The sequence below is a fragment of the Heterocephalus glaber genome, unplaced genomic scaffold, assembly GCF_053883595.1.
Source record: "Heterocephalus glaber isolate CG9 unplaced genomic scaffold, H.glaber_assembly_v1.0 deba00001523, whole genome shotgun sequence".
Taxonomy (NCBI): Eukaryota; Metazoa; Chordata; class Mammalia; order Rodentia; family Bathyergidae; genus Heterocephalus; species Heterocephalus glaber.
Genome location: NW_028258327.1, coordinates 31,370,047 through 31,387,444, shown reverse-complemented (window position 1 = coordinate 31,387,444; position 17,398 = coordinate 31,370,047). Strand labels below are relative to the sequence as shown.

Below are 17,398 nucleotides of genomic sequence, written 5' to 3'. Positions count from 1 at the left end.
GAAGAATCCAAGAGGAAGAGATGACAATCATAAATATCTATGCACCAAACACTAGTGCACCCAACTATATAAAACAAATACTAAAGGACATGAAAAGTCATATATGCACTAATACAATTGTAGTGGGGGACCTCAACACCCCACTGTCACAATTAGATAGATCAACTAGACTAAAAATAAGTAATGAAATACTACAACTCAATCGAACTCTTGAACAAATGAACTTAACAGATGTTTACAGAGTCTTCCACCCCACAAAATCAGAATACACATTCTTCTCAGCTGCACTTGGGTCATTCTCCAAAATAGACCACATACTCACACATAGAATATGTTTAAGTAAGTGCAAAGGAATTGAAGTTATCCCCTGTATATTATCAGACCATAGTGCGATGAAATTGGAGCTCCATAGCAAAACAAACTCAAAAACTTTCATAAACACGTGGAAATTGAACAAAACACTTCTGAATAACCAATGGGTCACTGAGGAAATTAAAGAAGAAATCAGATAGTTCCTTCAATTCAATGACAATGACAATACAACATATCGGAATCTATGGGACACAATGAAAGCAGTCTTACGAGGGAAATTCATAGCAGTGAATACACATATTAGGAAAACAGAACGAGCCCAATTAAACAACCTGATGCTGAACCTCAAGCTTCTAGAAAAAGAAGAGCAGGACAACCTCAAAGCTCATACAAGGGAGGAAATTATAAAGATCAGAGGAGAAATCAATGCAATGGAGACTAAGAGAACGATACAAAAAATCAATGAAGCCAAGAGTTGGTTCTTCAAAAGAATCAACAAAATTGACAAGCCTTTAGCCAGCCTTGTCAGAAAAAGGAAAGAAAAGGCCCAAATCCATGCAATTAGGAATGAAAAGGGCAAAATTACAACAGATCCAGCAGAAATCCAGAGGATCATCAATACCTACTTCCAGAGCCTATACACCAATAAGATGGACAACACAGAAGAAATGGACAGATTCCTAGATACATATGAATTACCAAAGTTGAACGAAGAAGACCTAAAAATTCTGAACAACCCAATATCAACCAATGAAATTGAAAATGTAATTAAAAACTTATCAACTAAGAAAAGCCTGGGCCCGATGGCTTCACTGCTGAATTCTACAAGACATTTAGAGGGGAACTGCTGCCACTACTGTTTAAACACTTCAGTGAAATTGAAAGGGAAGCAACACTCCCAAATTCATTCCTGGAAGCAAGCATCACCTTGATCCCCAAAGCAGAGAAAGACCCAACTGAAAAGGAGAACTATAGGCCAATCTCACTAATGAACATAGATGCAAAAATCCTTAATAAGATACTGGCAAACAGAATGCAGAAGATCATCAAGAAGATCATACACCCTCATCAAGTGGGATTCATCCCAGGGATGCAGGGATGGTTCAATATATGAAAATCAATTAATGTAATACACTATATCAATAGAGCCAAGGACAAAAACCATATGATTATCTCCATAGAGGCAGAAAAAGCATGTGACAAAATCCAATATGCATTTATGATAAAAACCCTACAAAAAATTGGAATAGATGGTCTCTACCTCAAACTGATAGAAGCCATCATGAAAAACCAACAGCCAGTATCATACTAAATGGTCAAAAACTGAAATCCTTCACACTAAAATCAGGAATAAGACAAGGATGTCCACTATCACCACTCTTGTTCAATATAGTTCTGGAAACATTAGCCACGGCAATTAGACAAGAGAAAGAAATAAAAGGAATAAAGATAGGAAATGAAGAAGTCAAATTGTCATTATTTGCAGATGACATGATACTCTATATAGAAGACCCCAAGAACTCCACCAAAAGTCTTCTAGACTTAATAACCAAATTCAGTCAAGTAGCTGGTTACAAGGTTAACACACAAAAATCAATAGCTTTCCTCTACACCAATGACAGACTCATTGAGAGAGAAATAGGGCAAATAATTCCTTTCACAATAGCATCCAAAAAACTGAAGTACCTAGGAATCATCCTAACGAAAGAAATCAAGGACCTCTTCTCTGAAAACTATGTGATTCTGAAAAGAGAGATTGAAGATGATATCAGAAAATGGACAGACATCCCATGCTCCTGGGTAGGAAGGATTAATATAGTGAAAATGGCCATACTTCCAAAACTGCTATATAGATTTAATGCAATTCCACTTGAGATCCCAGCAGCATACTTCATAGACCTCAAGAAAACAATCCAAAAATTCATTTGGAGCAAGAAGAGACCCAGAATAGCAAAACCAATTCTAGGTAACAGAGGCATGGCAGGGGGTATCACAATCCCCAACCTGCAACTATACTACAAAGCTACTGTGATAAAAACAGCATGGTACTGGCAAAGAAACAGACTTGAGGACCAGTGGAACAGACTAGAAGATGCAGAAACAACGCCAGACACACTCAGCCATCTCATCTTCAACAAAGGAGCCAAACACCCTCACTGGAGGAAAGATAGCCTCTTTAATAAATGGAGCTGGAAAAATTGGGCTTCAACTTGCCAAAGATTAAAACTACACCTATATCTCTCACCATGCACTAAACTAAAATCAAAATGGATTAAAGATCTAAATATTAAAATAGAAACTCTGAACCAGTTGGAACAGAGGTTAAGTAGAACCCTTGAAGACATTGGTGTAGGAAAAGATTTTATGAACAAAACCTCAGTTGCATGTGAACTAGCACAAACAATCAACAAATGAGATCTCTTCTTATTAAAAGGCTTGTGCACAGCAAAAGAAACCACCAGCAGTGTGAAGAGACAACCCACAATGTGGGAAAAAATCTTCACCTGCTCTTCCTCAGACAAAGGTCTACTATCTTGAATCTATAAAGAACTTAAAAAGATCAGACCTCCCAAATTTAAAGACCCAATCCAAAAATGGGCAGCTGAAATGAACAGACATTTCTCAGATAAAGAAGTAGAAATAGCAAATAAATACATGAAAAAATGTTCAACATCACTGGTCATTCGAGAGATGCAAATGAAAACAATGCTGAGATTCCACTTCACTCCAGAAAGAATGGCTGCTATCATGAAATCAACCAATAACAAATGCTGGCGGGGCTGTGGGGAAAGAGGAACCCTGCTCCACAGCTGGTGGGAGTGTAGACTGATGCAACCACTGTGGAAATCAGTATGGAGATACCTCAAAGAACTAGGACTGGAAGTCCCATTTGACCCCACTATTCCACTGCTGGGGATCTTCCCCAAAGAATTAAAAGAATCATACCACAGCGATATATGTGCACCCATGTTCATAGCAGCACAGTTTGTAATAGCTAAAACTTGGAAACAGCCCAAATGCCCATCAACTGGAGACTGCATAAAGAAAATTTGGGGTTTTTTTATAAAATGGAGTACTACTCAGCCATAAAAAATGAGAAATTAGAGACATTTATAGCTAAGTGGATGCACATTGAGGTGATACTCTTAAGTGAAATAAATAGGACACACATGTGTAAATACCAAATAGTTTCTCTGGTGTGAGAAACTGACAGTGTAAATAAGGACTAAATGTATAATAGGTCATGTGAAATAGGAAGAAAAGGGGCAAAGGGGAAGGAAGTGGGAGGGCTAGGGGAAAGGATAGAAGGGAATGGGATTAATATGAGAAAATGGAAAAATAGGAAAAAAATCTTTGTAAATAGGGAGGACTGGAGGGGTTGAAGGGAGGGCTGGGCAAGGGTAAAAAATAAGAACCAAGAGAGACTATGTAAAGGTGCAGATTTCCAATGATGACTGTCATTATATTGTATACCTAAAATGTACCAATGATTAGAATGAATAATCGATAATGTAAAATAGGAAGAAGAGGTCCAAAGGGTTAGGGGTAGTGGGAGGGGCAGGGGAAAGGAAAGAAGGGAAAGGAAAAATGATGAGAAATGGAACAAATGGAAATAAAGTCTTTATAAATAGGGAAGGGTGGAGGGGGTGAAGGGAGGGCTAGGAATGGGGAAAATGAAGAACCAAGATGCTTTATGTAAAGGTACAATTCCCAATGAGAAATGTAATTGTGTTGTATACCTACAATGTACCCATAAAAGAATTTAATACCAAAAAAAAAAATTTTTTTTGAAACAAGATCTCACTAAGTCACTTTGCTATCCTCTGCCTCAGCCTCCCAGGCTGCTGGGATCACAGGCTATCTTCCCCTAGAGACCATGCCATGGACAGACCTTCCTGGTGGACACTGCCTCCTGAGACCCACCATTCAACTGTTCAGATGGACCTTGCTGAGACCCAACCTACTGTGTTTTCTAAGTCAGTATCACTGCCCTCCACCATACTCACAAGAACCTGCATGCTCTGCACTGTTCCTACGGGTCTGTAGAACAGAAAGAAGTTGGGGGTGGGGAGGATGGTGCTGCTAATGATCTTTGGTAAAAGCGTTTCTCAGGTGATGCTAAGAAAGGTTAGATAGAACATTTTAGTGCATATTTGAAAAACACTCTTCAAAGACTGTAATTTGCATACTTTTTACCAGCAAGGTGTCATTGTTATGATCAAAAGTGTTAGACACAGTTGAAAGTTTTGCTACAGAGAAGCTGAAGGGAAGCACTAGATTCACTGTGTGTCCAGAATTAAGAAGATTAAGAAGACAAGGTCCTTTCTTTTTCTTTTTCTTTTCTTTTTCTTTTTCAAGGATTACTTGTTTTCCAAGTTGCAATACCTATTCTCTCTCCCTCTCCCTCCGGCTTTTCCTCCCTCTCTCCAGGCAAGCATTTTCCCACTGAGCTCCACCTCAGGCCCTGTCCCTTCTCAAAGGAAGCCCAAAGTGCTGCTCCCTTCCAGCTTTCCATCTCAGGCCCTTCAGCCTGTGCTCATCACTTACCTTAGCTGGATCAGGCCTCCAATTCACAGTAGGAACTTCTGAGGACTGCCTGGTACGTTGTCTTTGTGGTTTATCTTACAGGTAAAGCAATTTTTTTAAAAAAGTTTTTTGTTTCCTTCAATAATAAGATCACTATGTGGTGTTCAAGAAGCACATGACTCATGGTAAAAGTGAACATTTTTTGATGTATTTATTATGATATTTCACAGTTAGCATATGAGTTCATCTTCTAGAATCACCATTAAGAACCAAATCCAAGAGTGACATAGAGTAACATACTCCTGGAACATAGGTGGATGAAACATCCCTCCTAAAATGGTCTTCAAAGGGGGATCATGTTTTCTTCCATCACTTTATTTAAACTCAACTGAAATACAGTTTGCTGGAAGAGCCACCATGTTTATAAACCAAGGGCCACCAAGCAATCTACAAATTGAAATGCTTTTACCAACTCAGATTTCTGCAAATGTAAAGGAATTTTCTTCCAGACAGTAAATTAACAAGACCATTTTAGGAAAACAGTTATGGGGACCTTTTTGGTAACAGTATTTAATTTCTATTTGATCTCCAAAGTACTTTATGTAATTAATTACTGTACTTGATACCAACGGAAACACCAGCTCTCACTAGAGCAGATAAAAGATAGAGATTTGGGGCGCTTAAGAAATAAAACAAGTCAAGACAAAGCACATTCAGATAATTCTTTAGGATTGAGATTAATTTGGGGCAAGCAAGTATGAGGAAGAATACAGAAAAGCAAAGATCTCTGGGAGTTTTTTTGAATGATAAATCCCTCTTCATCTCTTCTGTTCAGCTCCTAGTAAAGCAGCTCTCAGGTGCCTTTGCATTCAGATGTTTGGGCCTGGAGGTAAATTGTGTTTTCTTTGGGCTTCGCTTTCCTGTAGCAACCAGGAATAAAAATTTTAGTTGACATCAGTCAGTAAGCAATCAACACTTTAACTGAGAAACTTGTTACAAATTTTTATGCAGAAGTATCCCAAAACAGAGAGCAAAGATAGCAAAGAACAAGGAAAAATAGGGGTAATAGGGGTGAGCAAACCACAGCCCATGTCCACCTCTGGGTTATGGCCTATTCTCATATGATCTATGAGAACTTTTAAAAATATTTAAATAGGTGAAAAAATTAAAATATTTCATGACACTTGAAAAATCAAATCAAATCAAACTTCGATGTAAATAAATAAAATTTTACTAGAGTCCAGACACACTCATCCGCTTATTGGCTTGGGCTATTTTCTGCAATGGGGGCAGAATTGTGGTGGCAAGAGAGACCATCAAGCCCCAGGGCCAGATATATTTACTCTGCTTTGCAGACCCCTGAGGTGGCACACATATCCAGTTGCTTCCTAACTCAGGAATTTTATAGTCAACATTCCATTTTGAATCTGGTGACTTTCAGGGAACCTGTCATCATTTCCTTAATTTGTAGAATGGGTACAATAACAATAGTAGCTGCTGCATGGTGTTTTGAGAGGCTGAGGTGAGAAGGTGCAGTGAGGAAGCACAGAGCAAGTGTTCCATAAAGGCTGGCCAGTGTCCAGACTATATCCCATTGTCCCATTTCCCCATTGTTTCCTCAGAAAATAGGGAAGAAGGAGTGATAGAAATTATCTCTGTGGCCATGGACAGCTTGCTACTTAAGGAATATTACGAGGTGTGATCCGAATACACAATAAATGTTTAAATTTTAAGTTTATAACAGTAAGACACTCAAACAGTAATCCCCCTCAAAACACTCTTCAGTTCAACCATACTTATATCCCATCATTCTTGCCACTTTCTGATGCAGTCCTGGGAGTCTCCTTTCATAAGCATCTTTACAAGCTATACTGAAAAATACAGTGAATGCTGCTGCCAAATGCTATCCAATGGAAAGGCAGACTCATAAAAACATTAGAGTATGTACTCACTCACTCTGTTCACTGAGTCTGACACTATGTGACTTCTCGCTCTTCCCCAAAGTCAAAATGACCATGAAAGATCAACATTTTGAATTATTGAGGTCACTGAGGAAGCCGCAACAGTGTGACTGACATTCATGAAAGAGGACTTCCAGAACTGCCTCAGAGAGTGGCAAGAACGATTGGGTAAATGTTTCAAATGAGGGAGAGTATTTAAAGGGGGATTAAAGGCAATGTGTCTTCTATTGTAATATTTTTTAAAATTTAAACATGCACTGTATTTTTTATCACACTTCATATAGTGGTAAAGATGATGAAACAATCGATTATAATACAACATGAAGAGTTCTGTTGAGAGCAGAGGATCTTGGGCATCAGGCTCAGAACAGGAGCATCTGGCCTCCCTGAGCAGGGCAGGGGTGGTTATGAAGTATTAAACAAAGCATCTTAAAAGATCATCAAGTGCATATTAACAAAGTACAAAGAAATAAATGTAAATTAGATAGTACATTAGCTACATATTTCTATCATTTGGAACCCAAAACAAGGAAATCAACAACTGGAAAATATGTGTATAGTTAGTGTCCCTAACGTGTCCCGAGACACAAAGAATTTCTCAAAGTGAGCCTCATAGAACACCTATCTTTATAACCATCACTGGCCAAACTTTTTCAAACAGATTCCTGGGTACCACTTTCATTAACTAATTAAAAAACCAAGGAATCTACAGTTTTGCCAGTTTCCTTTGTGATTCTTCTGAACACTAAATTTTGAGAATCACTGAGGAAACCAAAGAATTTGCAAGAAGAACGGAGAAATCTGAGATGGACTGAGCACCTACTAGGTGCCTAGCAATGGATTAATAACAGTCACCCATGTGAGTTCAAGGAACTTTCACAGCAACCTTCTAAATTAAATTTTACTGTGGCTACATAAAGACAAGGAAATAGAGTCTATGAAGGATTCATAACATTCCCCAAATCACTGGGCCATGTGTGAATTTAAACCCAGGTCTTTGTGACCCTGAAGGTCATTCTGTTTATGCACAGGGACATGCACACTGGAACTAAAGAACTGAGCCTGGAAAGGGCTGCAGAGGTGGCCTCACAGGCACTTTGTAGAACCTGAAACCCCACTAAAGCATACTCTCTGTCACAAGAATGGTGATATTAAGCCATTCTTTATGAAGAAAGTCACTAAAGAATCTGAACCAACCATTACTAGCAGGTCAGGAGGTGGATTTTAAGATGCTGTCAACTCAGTTTTTAATTCTCTGTGGTCTTGGTGCCCAACCGCCACATCGCTGACAGATGCACACAGGTTCCTACCATCTTCTTCTTTGACATATAGTCAAGGGCTATTGAATTTTGTTTCCATTCACAGCTGTCTGGCAGTAAGACCAAGATATACAAATATTTATAATGCTCTCCTAAACCTTGAAATTGGGGAAATGGGGAGCCTGGGGTGCCCACCCCAGCACCCAGGGCTTCACCTCTGGAGATTCTCAGCATCCTCAATGGTCTCAGGCAGAGAGACCCCCTTGGTCTCTGGAAGAAGCAGCGTCATTCCTCCAGCAGTCAGGCTCAGCACCCCTTCAAATGAAACAGATTGCACACAGAGCCATCAGAGCATGGCCAATACCGTGTGCAGAAGTGACTGCAGTGAGCGTCCAGATAACATATGGAAGATGGGAGAAATTTTTTTAATTATCAGGAACATTTAGGTAGAAAATGAAACCAATGGAACAACTGGGGAAATGCCAGCATAAGAAAACATTGCTTTCATTTTACTTCTACAAATGTTTAAGAATTAAGGGATGTAAGCTGGGCATGGTAGCACATACCTACAATCCCAGCACTCTGGGAGGCTGAGGCAGGAGGATCACAAATTTGAGCCCAGCTGGGAAATTTAGCAACTTAGTGAAACTCTGACTCAAAATAAAAATAAGAAAAGGGGTGGGGGGCCGGGGATTTAGCTCAGTGGTGCCACCACCTGCCTTACAAACAGAAGGTCCTGAGTTCGATCCCTGGTGAGAGAGAGAGAGAGAGAGAGAGAGAGAGAGAGAGAGAGAGAGAGAGAGAGAGAGAAAGAAAGAAAAGAAAGAAAGGAAGGAAGGAAGGAAGAAAAGAAAAGGGCTGGGGATGTAGTTCAATGCAAAAGCACTGGTTTGAACTCAAGTACCTCCCCCAAAGAAAAGAATTAGGGGAAGTTGATTCAGGTACCTCAAGAACAATATGAAACAAAATTTTGGCTAGTTACAATAGGTAGATATTGATGTAGACACACAGGTAAATATAGAGCACAGCCAATATACATGTGGGCAGTGAGGATCGCTCTTATTTCACCCCTCCCTCACTTTCTCCTGCTGTCCTCCCCCAACTTCTTTCCCCTATCTTTCTCCCCACAGTCCATCCTTCCTTTCTCTCTTCCTCTCTTCCTCCCACCCTCTTCTTCCTCTAGCATTCACCTGTACCATCCATGGCAGATTCCTACACAGAACCATTCATTTTACCCTCTACCAAGTGGGAAAGATGGACATAGAGGTCCCACAATCTAGGTTTAGAGAAAGAAATAGCAGTCCTCTTCTCTTTCACTAGCTTTGACAGAAATAAATCTGATACAGAACTTGGATTTCCATTGTTTCCTGGGTCTGTCCTCAATATTTGAGATCCAGAAGCAGAAGACAGGTGATAATTCAGCATCTTTACACCTCCAGCTGGATGTACCAGAGTTAGCAATCAAATACATAAGAAAATAGGCTGTGCCCAAATGTCTGTCTGATTCTATCCTGTAGGATGAATTGTTGGATTCTGAAGCTAGAGGATGTAAATCTCTGACTACTTCCTAGGCATGGCATTATGTCTTTCCCAAGGAACAAGACAGACTGAGCCAGGAGACAAGTGGAGAGCGTGCTCCTTCCTCAACATTCATTCAACAAGCAGCTGTTGAGTTCTCACACCATACCCACCACCAGGCTGGAAAGAAGACATAGTCAATTCTCTTGAAGTCTTACCAAACAAAATGAGGGGCAAGGCTTGCCAAACTTCCATCAGCCTGTAGACTATGAAGGGTGTGATGATCCCACCCAAGTCACAGAGAGAAGAACACATCATCATCCCAAGGCCCCTAATAAAATACAGACAACCAAAAGATTACATTCTATGATTCCATTTTTTTTACATTTGAAAAGTATTATTTAATTTATTTTTTATCAGTACATGTTTGCAATACGTAAGGCTTACATTCCTTATATGGAGATGCTACATGTAAATAATACATGTTAATTCCTTTTTTCATCCCCTTTCTCTCCCCCTCAAGTAAGAGAAACCATGCAATGTTTAAGCATGTGTGACTGATTTATTTCACTTAACATTATGGTCTTAAGGTGCATCCATTTTCCTACCAGTTATTCAAATTTATCTTTCTTTATTGTAGAATAGTACTCCATTGTGTGTAAATACCACATCTTCATCTACTCATCTGCTGAAGGACTTACAAACTGCTTCCAAGATTTAGCTATCATGAATTGTGCTGCTATAAGCATAGGTATGCATGTTATCACTGAAATGTGATGTCTTTAACTCTTTGGGGAAGATATCTAGAAGTGGAATAACTGGATCAAATGGAATTTCTAGTTTTAGTTTCTTGAGGAATCTCCATACTGATTTCCATAGTGGTTGGATGTTATGGCTTGTTCCTAGATACCCTCCAAAGCCTCAGGCAGTCATAGGTGGGGTTTTTCAGAGGTCGCTGGATCTAGAGTGTGTGGTGCTGGCATTAAGTGTGTGATGCTGGGATCAATGCTATGTGATTAGTAAGTTAGTCTAGTGATGGGTTTGACACAGCTTTTTTTTTTTTTTGGTACCAGGACCTTGCCCTTGCAAGGCAGGCAGCAGCACCACTGAGCTAAATCTCCAACCCTGGTTTGGCATAGTTCTGAGTGTGGATAATGGGAAGGCCCACCCTGGGTGTGAGTGCTACCCAGCCTAAGGGCATGTGGCCTGAATAGAATATAAAGGACAGAAAGAGGGATGCTGTTCCTGCTTGCTGCTAGTCACTTGCTTCCTCACTACTTTGCTGATTTGCTGATTTCCTCCCACAATTAACTGTTTCTCTTGTGATGTCCCTCTGCTATGCCGCTCTGCCTTGGAGCCAGTCAACTATGGACTGAAACCTCTACAAACTATGAACTACAATGAACCTTTCCTCCTTTAACTTTGGGTGTAGGGTATCTTGTCTCAGCAACAAGAAAAGTAACTAAGACATTGTACCAGCAATTCGATTTTCTAAATGCTAACTTTATCCTAGAATAAACAAAATACCAGCACCTACAGATAACAGGGGGTGTACAGTGCTCAGCACTCCATGTGAAAACTGCAGGGAGGATCAGGAGGAGACATATGGACCAGCTCACAAGGTACTGAGCAGAAGCCTTGAGCTAAGAGAGGAAATAGGTTTGAGATGTCCATTGCCCAGGTAAATGAAGAATGCCTCTTTGAAATTATACAGTCAGATATTTAGCTTTCAACCATGTAATTCCTAAAGAATTGCTAGAAGAATGATGAAAATAACAGCACATGTTCTCCCTGCACTAAATCTCAATTCTACTTCTCCTCTCCCAGGGTCATGTCTGTTGTCACTTGTGAGGAGAACACATCTTCAGGGGAGTAGGTCTAGAAAGATCTTGGCTTATATGAGTCCTGGGCCCTTGGAAGTGGGGTCAAACCAGGAGGGAAGTCTTGAAAAATCTGTATTGGAGACTCTGACTAGCAATGTCAGGACCTCAATAGCCAGAAAGAGGAGGCACACAGAGAACAAAGGGAAAGGAGACTAATGAGAACAAAGGATCAATCCATCCTTGGAGTTCAACAAATATCTTGCTTTTATTTTTTAGCTATATCTGTTTTCATTTGTACTGCTTTCAAATTGGTTTTCACTTCCCAAATGTTTTAAATTTTCATTTTTGTTTCTTTCCTGAGCCAATTTCAATTTCTTCTATTGCCTTGCCACATAGTCTTCAAGCAAGAACTTGTATCTCTGCTTTAAATTCTTACTTTATAGACATGACTGATTCATTAATACTTTGCATTTTGTGGTAGTATACTTGATTACAATTTTCATCTGCATTGTGATAGTACTTTTCTAGTGAATAGTCTTCCTTTGCCATTTGCCTTTCCTTCTCCTTCCCCCCCTTTTTTCATGATGTTTGCATGGCTCCTGAGGTTTTCTTTTTAATTATTCATCTTTTAATACTGCGATTTCTTCCCATATCAACCACTTTCAGAAGTTTGTGGGAGAGGGGCCAGGACATGTTCTGAGATAGTAGAAATAATCTTTTCAGCTAGGGTTGAATGTGATTAGATGCTTTAAGCACTCATATTCCTAATCTATGGGATTGACAATGCAGAATCTTCACTATGCACCCTCAGCACTGCCCCCACTTCTCTATGTGATGCTACACAAGCAATTCTTACATGATTACTCTGACAGCCTTGACTATCTGTTTTACTACAGCTTCATAATGTCCAAGCTCATATGCCCATTGTTACTCTGCACTACAGTGTGGTCACACTGTCTGAGATGTAGTCTGCTTTCTCTCAGGTTAGCTGTCACAGGCATCCTCTCTTGCAGTTCTCTCACCTCCTCTGAGGCTTCAATGTGTTAGGAAGCCCTTCTTCTTAAACACTGTCTTTTTAGGGTGACCCTGATTTTAAATATAACATTTGCATTCTCCCTTACTCTTCCAATAGCTTTTTTGGGATTTCCAAAAGGAGCAAAACAAAAAGACATCCTGATTATTTTTGCTATTTTAAGAAAGTGGATGTTAAAAAAGAAAAATGTTGGATAAGTACACAGAAGCTGGAAAAAGTAGGGAACTAGGCTCCTTATATATTTTTAAGAAGCATAAAGGGATTTGTTAGACAATTTTTAAAGTACACATTCAAAGAAACAGAGACAGGGTCTATAAAAGAGAGGCATACTATAGTCTGCAGCTTGGAATGTTTATGATTTTGGTAGTGGGAATTTGTGAATCTATGGAAAATATGGGCTTGGTTTACAGGAAGAAACAATGGCCCACCAATAGGTAGAAAGGTAATGGTTCATTTTACCTGGAGGAGCCCAGTCTATTTTTTTTAAGATGGGTAATATAAGATGTTTTGCCTTAAAAACTTCTTTGAAATCTTTGAATCTATTTCTTTTAAATTATTATCAACTGGGGGGCCGGGGATTTGGCTCAGTGGTTCTGCTGCCTGCCTCACAAGCACAAGGACCGGGTTCAATCCCCGGTACCAAACAAAATAAAGTATTATCAACTGGCCTGGGGATTTAGCTCAGTAGTTCTGTCATTTGCCTCGGAAGCTCAAGGACCCAAATTCAATCCCCAGTACCAAAAAAAAAAAAAAAAAAAGTATTATCAACTAAGCTAATTTACAGACTTATAGTATCTTAAATGGATCTTGGATATAATGGTAGACCCCTTATTTATAATTCAGACTTTTGGGACACTTTATTGATTCATGCATTCTCCAAGCATTTGGGGACTAGTTAGCACCACTGTAGGACAGTTTTGTCAGATGTGGAGAAGTGTGAGGAATGACTCCTGTTTTCAAGGAGCTCATAATACAATGAGGATATAGAAATGGAAGGTAGTTTTCCAAACAGGGTAGTGTGCATGAAAGTCAAACAAGTGTTCTCACAAAATGTGCTACCTGGAGTTAGAGGGAAGAGAGCTGCTCAACTCAGAAGCCTCCTGTGACTAAGAACCAGGGCCAAAATTGTTCAAATAGTATTTGTTTGAATTTGCAGTGTTTCAAAAGTAACAAAAATTATTTCCCTTTTTGTGATTTCCATTTGATTCAACTGACTAAAATACTGGAACTTGCCTGACTATCTTAATTGTGGGTTGGCGGGTGTGGTTTAAAGTTACTTGTGAACACCCAGCTTTACTTCCTACTTCCTGAGAATCCTCATCACCTATGCTGTCTGTAGAGAAGTCAAGGGCCCCTCAGAGGTGGCTTACTTGGCCTTTACCATAGAAGACCAGGCATTTAGTACCTGCTATGGTCTGGATCAGTGTCCCCCAAAGGCCAAGGAATTGAAGGCTTAATCACCAACCTATGGCACTATAGGGTGATGGTGAACTTTTAAGAGGTGGGACCTAAAGGGAGGAAGTGCCCTTAAAGTAAAAATTGGGACCACACCCTCGCCCCCCCCCCTGCTTCCTGGCTACAATGAGGTGAACAGACCTCCTCTGCACACACTCCCACCGTGATGTACTGTGCTGTCACAGGCCCAAAGCAAGAGCACCAAGTGACCATGGGCTGAAGCCTCTGAAACCTTTAAGTCAAAATAAACCTTTCACCTCATTGAGTTGATTATCTCAGGTATTTTGTTATAGCAACACAAAGCTGACTAACCTTTGTCAGTTTGAGTCAGTCCCCTGGGTCTGGTGGCCATGACAATGAAATTGTTTACCCTAGCTATTTTAGACTATGCCCTCAAAGCTGCCAATGCAAAAGATTTTCTCTCTAAATGCCTTCATCCCTTTGTATTCAGTCCAAACAACTATTTTACAGATGAGAGTCTAAGATATGTCCTTTTAATAAAAGAATTGGCAGAAGAACGGAAAGGGTGACTCAGAGTCATGAGTCTTCTGGCTTACTGATGGGCTCAGAGTACTGTGCTGGTATAAAATGAGACTGGAGAGCTGAAATGTTCCTTAGAAGCCATTGGTATAATGTCAAAGGGAGAAGAGATAACTTATATAAAGGAAAAAAAGAATTTAAGGTAATATATATCAAATTTTAATAAAGGCCAGATTAAAATAATGGCAATTTTTAAAACTCCAAATAATGTGGTTACTTTTATAATTAACACATTCTTCATTGAACACCAAGACTTCTAAGATTCTGATGGCAGGAAATGCATACAAAGATGCATGAGGTTGTTAGAGATTAGGATAAACAAAAGCCATAAAAATATCTTCTAGAATGACTCAAAACAAATAATACCAAACACTGCTGAGGATGTGGAGCTGTTAGACCCCTCACACATGGTGGGAACAGAAAATCATCCAGCTACTTTGGAAAACAATTTGACAGCTTCATGTAAAGTTAAGCAGACACTCATCATATGACCCCTGTAATCTTACTCCTAAATTTTCACTCAACTGAGATTAATACATGTCCAATCAAAGACCTGTATATGAACATTTATAGCAGCTGTATCATAACCACCCCAAACTGGAAATTGTTCAAAAAGTGAATGGAAAAACATGGTGGTATATCTCTGCCTTGAAATACTATGCTGCAATGAAAAGGAACTAACCATTGATAAATGCAATGAGACAAGTAAATCCCATCATGCTAAGTGAAAGAAGTCAGACACTAAGTCTATTTAATTTACATTAACAGCCTGGAAAAGACAAACCTATAGGGACAGAAATAAAAATGCATGGCTACTGGGAGCTGGATGGAAGTAGAGAGATGGATACTTACTGCAAAGAGATATGAAGAAACTTGTTGGGGGTAATAGAAATAGTCTCTATTCTGATCATGGCAGTGCTTAAAGAATTAAATATATTTATCATCAAAACTCATCAAACTACATTTTGGAAAAAGATTTTACTCTATCATACTTGTCTTTTAAAAATTAGTTCTTTATATCAAAACCATAGAAAACAAAAGTAAAAGGAGATGAATTGAAAATATAAAAGTTAAAAATGTCTACAAATCAAAGGACACAAGAGAGTGAAAAGGCAACCTAAAGAATGAAAGAAAAATATTTTCAAATTCTATATCTGATAAGGTGTTATTATCTAGAATTTATAAAGTATTACAACTCAACAACAACCACAAATGACCCATGTGACCCAGCACAAGAACGGGAAATTTTTTTCTTAGACATTTCACCAAAGAAGACACACAAATGGCCTACAAAAACATGAAAAGATGCTCAACATCACTAATTATTACAGAAATCAAAACCATAATGGGCCAGGGATTTAGCTCAGTGGCACCATGCCTGCCTCGCAAGCACAAGGTCCTGAGTTAGATCCCCGGTACTGAAAAAAAAAAAAAAGAATTGTGAAAACCATAATGAGATATACTTCATACCCATTTGAATGACTACTTTGAAAAGAGGAAAGAAAAAGAAAATAAGTGTTGATGAGAATGTGGAGAAATTGAAACTCTCATGCAATGTTGGTGGGAATGTAATATGGTGCAATTGCTATGGAAAACAGTATGGAGGCTCCTTAAAAAATTAAAAATAGAATTAGCATATGATCCAGCAGTTCCAGTGCTGGATATATCCCTGAAATAAAACAGAGTTTGCAAGAGATCTATGTACAGCCATGTTCAGAGTAGCATTGTCCACAACAGGCAAAAGTGGGAAGCAACCCAAATGTCCATAGACAGATGAGTGGTTGAACAAATGTGGCATATGCACACAGTGGAATATTATTCAGACTTAACAAAAAGTGATTCTGTCATAGGCTACAACATGGATGAACCTTGAAGACATCATGCTAAATAAAATAAGCTAGTCACAAAAAGACAGATATTGTATGATTCCACTTACATGAGGTTCTTAGAGTAGTCAAAGTCATAGAGGCAGAAAGTAAAATGGTGACTGCCTGGGGCTGGTGGGGAAGAAGGAGTGAGAGGCTGTTGAACACATGAACGTGCGGAATTTCTGTTTTGCAAGATGAAAGAGTTCTGGAGATTGGGCATACAATGTGAATGTACCTAATACTCCTGAACTATTCGTTTTAAAAGGTTCAAGATGGTAAATTTTGTACTATGCATAATTTTACCACAGTGTTTTACAAAGTTCCTCCATTACAAAACAATAATACAGTTCTGGCCCTGGCTCTGCCACTCTCTAGCTGGATGAGGTCTCTAAACCTCATCTTCTTCCATGAAACAGGGATAGTAATTCTCAGTACCAAATCTAAGGGCTAACCTGAATCACGTGTATGGAAACACTGCTTCTCCCTATACAAAATGTCAGCTGTTGAAGAAAATGATGGCCAGGGATGTCAACAGAGCCGCTGAAGTTGGTACAACTAGTTAGTGCTAGTTAAAGACACATAGTTAAAATTCAGGTCCCCTAGCTCTTTGATACCCAGCCCCACCTCTTTGAGCAAGAGTTCTTAACAATACCAAATGTCCAAGTTCATCCTCCCTGAGGGTATCTAGAGGAAATATCTTGCAAACACTGGTCCTCACTGAGCCTGGTGGCCATTGCCTTTTCTTTCCTTCTCCTTTAGTACATGAGGATTACATTCATTGAGGAGAATCAATACATATGTATAACACATTTTAATGTCTTTTCCTGTCTGAGGCCCATTCAGGCACTCACCTGATAAAGGTGGGATACAGCTCGGTGTTCACCAGGCAGATCATTTGCAACATGATGGTGGTTCCCATCCGGCCAACACAAGCCACCAAGATTTGTAGCCAGCGCAGATCTGCAGAGGGGCACTAGGACAGTGAGCATGGGGAGGGGACCTTGCTCCCCAGGGCAGAGAGAAGCTCCAAGGATTGTGCTTGCACTGCCAGAGCTGGAAAGGCCTAAAAGATTTTCCTCTCTAATCTTTTCTTTTCTGGATA

The 17,398-nt window shown here is 39.5% G+C and overlaps 1 protein-coding gene across 1 annotated transcript in view; it reads right to left on the bottom strand.

The window, feature by feature from the left end:
• Positions 1 to 5,025: 5,025 nt before the first annotated feature.
• Slc22a1 (solute carrier family 22 member 1) overlaps positions 5,026 to 17,398 on the bottom strand; it is a 28,564-nt gene continuing 16,191 nt past the window's right edge. Inside the window, exons 8-11 of the mRNA XM_004869009.4 lie at positions 17,148 to 17,256; positions 9,796 to 9,908; positions 8,275 to 8,374; positions 5,026 to 5,759 (exon numbers count right to left, since the gene is read on the bottom strand). Of these exons, the coding sequence (XP_004869066.2) occupies positions 5,693 to 5,759; positions 8,275 to 8,374; positions 9,796 to 9,908; positions 17,148 to 17,256 (389 nt within the window). The 3' untranslated portion in view covers positions 5,026 to 5,692. The remainder of the gene's footprint in view (positions 5,760 to 8,274; positions 8,375 to 9,795; positions 9,909 to 17,147; positions 17,257 to 17,398) is intronic.